Source organism: Halyomorpha halys, unplaced genomic scaffold (assembly GCF_000696795.3).
Source record: "Halyomorpha halys isolate HHAL.00 unplaced genomic scaffold, Hhal_1.1 Scaffold48.1, whole genome shotgun sequence".
NCBI lineage: Eukaryota > Metazoa > Arthropoda > Insecta > Hemiptera > Pentatomidae > Halyomorpha > Halyomorpha halys.
This window is the reverse complement of record NW_027107227.1, coordinates 59,102-65,475: the sequence shown is the minus strand read 5'-3', so window position 1 is coordinate 65,475 and position 6,374 is coordinate 59,102. Positions and strand designations below refer to the sequence as shown.

General features: G+C 28.6%; 1 protein-coding gene across 2 annotated transcripts in view; it reads left to right on the top strand.

Moving 5' to 3' along the window:
* The window catches only part of SPR (Sex peptide receptor), a gene marked incomplete in the record, with an annotated part of 538,241 nt that overhangs the window by 521,489 nt on the left and 10,378 nt on the right, over nucleotides 1-6,374 (top strand). For both annotated transcript variants that reach the window (XM_067045511.1, XM_067045510.1), the window contains 1 exon segment: nucleotides 1,571-1,839. In XM_067045511.1, coding sequence (XP_066901612.1) covers nucleotides 1,571-1,837 — 267 coding nt within the window.

The window sequence follows — 6,374 nt, the reverse complement described above, 5'->3', positions numbered from 1 at the left end:
ATAGAAAATAGAATTTATAAAACATATTTATACTAATTTAAAATTAATAAATGCATTGTGTGAAAAAATTCAAATTCAATACTGCCTTTTTTTACTTCGATGATATTCGAAGATGATTTGTAAATTGATGTCCAAGTTCTGCGGAAACTCGCGTGCAAGAGAACAGAACCCGTTATGTACCCAAACAAAATAATATTAGCTCAAATGATTATTAAAGAATCCTAGCAGTATAGAATCCCATAGAATTGAACTTTGTTATATATTTATTGATATTTACAACTGTATTAAAAACAAGTAAATGTGATGTGAGTTATATTAGAACTTTATGATGCAGTGTTGTGAAGAGTTTACCCATTGAAAGAACTCCGATAACATTTATAGAGTAGATGATCTCGATGACACCTACTTCTACAGACGTCTAAAAGGATCATCAGGTAATGAAGGAGAAGCAAGGTTAGAAACAAGTGAGTTTGGGTGTTTATGGAGTATTATCATGGAAGGATTGATACCTGGTTTTTACCAAAAGCGGTAACATATGGGAGCATTGATGTCCTGATGGATGGCTTTGTTACTGACAAAGAAGGAAACATAAAGGATTTTGGATTGTAAGGATTGGCAAAGAGAGGAATTTGGTTGTTTAATGGAGCCGCATAGCTCAACTCCTGTCCAAAAAGGCCAAATTATGATCATTTAAATGAGTCTTTTGTAATAAGTTGGAAGTTTAGGTTGGTTATTAAGTAAGTGTTGTAATAGAATCGACCAGTGGTTTCCGGACATTTCAGTCTTGCATGTGCATTCAAAGTCCTTATTTTTTCTAGATAATTGAACCATATGTTTTTGTTTGTATATGTAATCCAAAACCACATTTTTTTTAATTGTGGGGATTGTATATAACATACCCAGTTTAGTGTCTAGTTTTGGGTATTATTAATGTATATAAATAATCTTTAGTTTATTATTCTTGTTGGATATCAATATCTGTATAGGTGAGCTATTTACTATACCAGCAAACACTTTTTATAAGGAGGTTGTCCCAAATACAAGTATATATTATTGTTATATACAACATTTTATTTTAAAACTAAACCATAAATAGAAATATTGTGATAGTGAAAAATGTAGGGGATTTATTTTCAGATGAGCCAATAAGTGTAAAATTTAAATAAGTAGATATTTTTCAGTTCAATTATTTCTCCAGTTGCCTGCTTCAGTTTTTTTTTTTTAAGCAACTTATTCATTAAAAAGAGCAATTTGAATCATCTCAAGATAGGATGGATCGCCCAATTACATATATTACTCCAAAGCCATGAACAATTAAGTACAAACATATTTCTAACAATCCCAGAAGTTTAAAATTTATTTTTTTCACAAGATTTAATATAATATTATTAAAAGTTTTATTTTACAAATTGTTCTTTAACTATCCTTACTTTCATTAAATAGCCCAATAAATTTACAGGTCGATTTCACACAGTTCCATGTAGTGTGGTCGCATAAATTCTCCATTAAAAATTTTCTAAAAATAATATTACTTAACTTTTTTTAAGCAACCCAAACCATGTGTTTATAGGTCTTACACGTAATATCTAGTAGCGTGACAGAGATCCTGGACTATTCAGTGGCCAACGCTCTGGTCCTCTTCACCAACTTCTTCATAATCGTCAGTTACCCGATCAACTTTGCCATTTATTGCGGGATGTCTCGCCAGTTCAGAGAGACCTTCAAGGAACTTTTCATCCGAGGTGCTGTGCAGGTAACAAGGCGGAACGGTGGTGGATCTTCCAAGTATTCGCTCGTCAACGGACCAAGGACATCCACGAACGAGACAGTCCTATAAAGGTTAGTAGAAAATTGGTAGTAATTCTAAAATAGAACTTTATTATTATTTTATATAATTTATTCAAATTATTGAGACAGTTATTTATCTATTAAATAAATCAAATGATTTCCTCATTAAGTCTCAACATTCTTTATCATATCAATAGTCCAACGTTTTGGGCAATTCGGCCATTCTCAAGGACAATCTAAACATTTAACAGCTTATTATTTATCCATTTGTAACAATTTTAAAAAGAACATTATTATTAATAATATACCATACCTTAAATATAAATTCACACCTCACATCAAAATTTATTTTTTTTTGTAATATTTATTTATTGCTATTTATAACTGTACATTATAATACATTTAGTAAATCTGATCTAAGTTAAATTGGAGTGTTACAGGCGTGTAGAGAAACTACCCATTGGTAGCACTCTAATCATCAAAATTAAAAAAAAAAAAAAATGTTTTACAACCTATTTTGCCTAGGTTATCAAAATCACCTAATGAAAAAGTCAATTAATAGAAAATCAAAATAATTATTAATAAGCTTATGTCTAGTTACCTATTTTTTTAGAACTTCATTAATTTTTAAAACTTTAATATTAAATTTATTTGATTAAAAATACACTATCCACTATTAGATAAAAAAACTATTAATAACCTTCCACACACTCAGGTCAGGCTTATTATTGTTTTAATTCAAATTGTATTTTGTTCTCAATTTTTATTGATTCCAATTATTAAATTCATATCAAAATTAATTGTAAATAGTAACAAAATTTTTCCCATATTTTTCATCAATATGTTTTACTTAAAATCTCTGCATAATGTTGGTTCAAATTCCTTGTATCTGTTTTAAAATTTACTGTATAATTGATGTTGTCTGATATGTAAATTGAGTCAAGTATTTTTCTTTTGAACATATTGTTTTCTTTATGTAAAATTATGGTGTTATCAGAATCAAAAATGTGTAGGTTTTTAGCTGCATGCTGCACTAGTGCTGTTTTATTGGGATGCTTCTTCTTATTTCTTGTATCATTTCTGTGTTGATATATTCTATCCCCCAGAAATTGCTTTGTTTCACCTATATAGATAGTTGGACAATTTAATCACGGAATTTTATATATCATTACCAATTGACTTTTTATTTCAATTTTGTCTTTCAAATTTGATGACCTGGGCAAAATAGCCTGTAAAACATTTTTTTAAATTTTGATGTGATGTGTGAATTTATATTTAAGGTATGGTATATTATTAATAATAATGTTGTTTTTAAAATGGTTACAAATGAATACGTAATAAGCTGTTAAATGTTTAGATTGTCCTTGAGGATGGTCGAATTGGCCGAAACGTTGAACTATGATATAATAAAGAATGTTGAGACTTAATAAGGATAACATTTGATTTATTTTTTTTTTTTTTTTGTACAAACTTAGAAACAAAAAGAATTAAAACACATCAATATTTGTTTAACTGGAAATGGAACTGGTATTGGATTACTTATTAATATGAATTTAGAAATAACAAAAAGCTTAGATCCTATATTACAAATCAGTACTTAAACTCCCTGAAATACTAGATATGGAGAGGATGTTAAAATAAATTAATTAATTAAAAATACATTAATTTCCTTTTAATTTAAACGGTTTAGAGTCCCATAACACATGAAAAAATGTGCCCACAAGCGTGTATAATACTACAGCGTACTCATAATCTTTATTCGGACTAATGAAGTTGGTTTTTAATTCGGTCAAACTTACGGGTTTTACTTTGCATGTACTAAAACAGGAGATCTATTTTTTACGTTATTACGTGTTTTTTTTTTTTTTTGCAAATAGCTTACTCCGCTAATGGTCAACATGAAAACGAGCTCCGGCCTAAATCAGCTAGTCTTAAAGAATGAAAAGTGAACTTATTGTGTGAATGAATTATAAGTCAATTTATTGTGTGATTGAATGCATCAAATTCTTCAACAGCAACTCAAGCTTCATTAGTACATCTGTTCCGTTACGAATTTACGTATTGTTTATCGGGAAAACTGCATTGACAACAAAAAGAAAAGGAAGAAAACTAGGTGTGGAAAAAATAAAAATAATTCAGTAGCACTGACTGTTATTACCAACAAAATCAGATAAAAAATTATTTAAAAAAGAAAAGAAATCCGATAAAGAGTGGGTGAAAAAACAAAATCCAACATCGTCTGAGAAGTTTTTAGAACCGTCAAATCCGTTTTCAAATATACGAGGAAATAAAATATCAAAAACCAAATAATAATAAAAAATAAAAAAACTCACGTTAATGTGAAGAACATCGTTTCTGTATTATGAACTATATTCCAAATCTATATCAGTAGGTTTATTGATCTGTTAAGAAAGAAAACGAAGTATCATTAACACCACGTCAATAACAAATGTTTGTCTTACGTCAAATCGAGTTTAGTATCTTCGATTTATTAGACTCATAAATATTGTTTCGTAAACTAAGAAACCCATGTTTGTAAACTGCCAACTCAAAATGAAACAACAAACCGGATCTGAACTACTACAGCTGCCTTCCTGAATTCCATCGTCGCAATTTCGTCGGAATTTCAGATATCCCCGATATGGTTTCATGGCATTCTAGTCAACTTAATTACACACTAATCTACCTAACCTGACAATTAATTAATCAGTGTATTAATCATTGGATCATCTGATCTTTTTATGTAGGAATATGTTAGCCATTCTTTGAATGAGAATTGAAACGTTATCATTTGCACCTCATCACATATAATTTAGTTGTAATTACTGTAATAGTCTTTATTTCTGAATGTAGTAAAGTTTGTGTTCGGGTATAATCGATCCGATAATCTTAACTTAATGAACAACTTTTATTTTATTCAAGATAAAAACTAAAATTTTCTTCTTTTTTTTATTCAATGTTCAATATCCTGAAAATTGCCTTGCACACGTAAAGTAAATCTTTTTTTTTTTTTTAAAGTAATGTATATATTCTAATATTTGAGCCCTAATAGAACTTCTTTACGTTCAATAGGGACCCTCGGCGAATGGTAAAACATTTTCAATTGTAATTTTCAAACTTTTTACACGAATCTGTTGACAAAAATTAGTTTACATTTACTTCTAGGTTCAGCAAAATTTAAAGCTATTTTTACTGGATAATAATTCATAAGTACCTTTTGTATCTGAAAATATCATCCTCTGATATATTTAACGCTGCATATAATTATTTATAGTCATTAAAGATTTATATTTAGATTTGAATTTAAAGAAGTATATTATATTTAAAAACAATATTTCATCCTTTTTCTCAACTTTATTCTTTTTAAAAACCTTCCAACGTTTCGACCACTTAGGTCATTTTCAAGGATACCTACAAACAGCTCCTTTTAATTATTTTTATAACAATTTCATTATTTCCTTCACTTACATACTAATTCTTTGGTCCTACCTTTACTTTGTTGTCATTTTCTCATTAAAGAGAAAAAATTCTTTTTTCTTTTTTTAAAAAAAATTCTTAAAAATGCCGGCTAATTGCCTTTGTCCCATCTTTAAATGAATTAATCATTAAAATAATATCATAATAACATTATACAATTTTTTGTTTTTTTAAAAATAGATTCCTACTTACATAATTTGTTCTATATAATTCTTTCCTAAATTTAAAACTTGTACCACTTTTCTTTCTATCATTTACATGTGAAAACTTTAAACAGAACCTACCTTCAACAGGTTAGGACTCTGTTATCACCTTATATAACATAATTTTTCTTTAAACATTAATTTACATTTTCAATATAATTTAATTAACATTTATTACTAATTTTTCTGCTTACAACACAAACATTTTTTAATATATTTAAATTCTATAATTAATTTATTCCTATTTTATTTGTATTTCTCATAACATAACATAACATTTACCCCCCTAATTTACCTACCCCTTTTTTTTTTTTTTTTTTAACATATTTACTTCTCTAGTATATTTCAATGTATATAAATATATTTCGAAAGATTTATCATAGGAAGCATATCAAAAAATTGTTTGTAACAGTTTTCCTTGAGAAAGGATAAAAGAAAATCTGTATGCCTGGTGGAGGTAGGAATAAGGGAAGAGAAAGATGTGAGTTGCTTGGGATTTGAGTTCCTCCCGAGAGACCTGGTCACAGAGCAGTTCCATTCCCGGGGGTAGAGTCACAGATCTACATCCTTCCCAGGAATAATGCTCCTTCCTATCACTCCGGGTCTCTAGTCGAGAGGAAAACAAAATCATTCATTAATGTAATTGCCGAGGTAAAAGAAATACTGTGTTTATTATTATACCTGACGCAATCTTTTCTTAAAAATTGAAATAACGCATGTCTCATTAATGATGTCTAGGTACGTAATGAATTACTTGAATTATATTCTACCACATGGGTTAGATGCACAAGTAAGGAATTTAATAAAAAATAATTAAAGTAATCTGTCCTTCTCAAAGGTAATTCAGTAAATATTAACAAAAATAAACGATGAATGGAATATGGTCCGGATGCGGTAAAAAAAAAA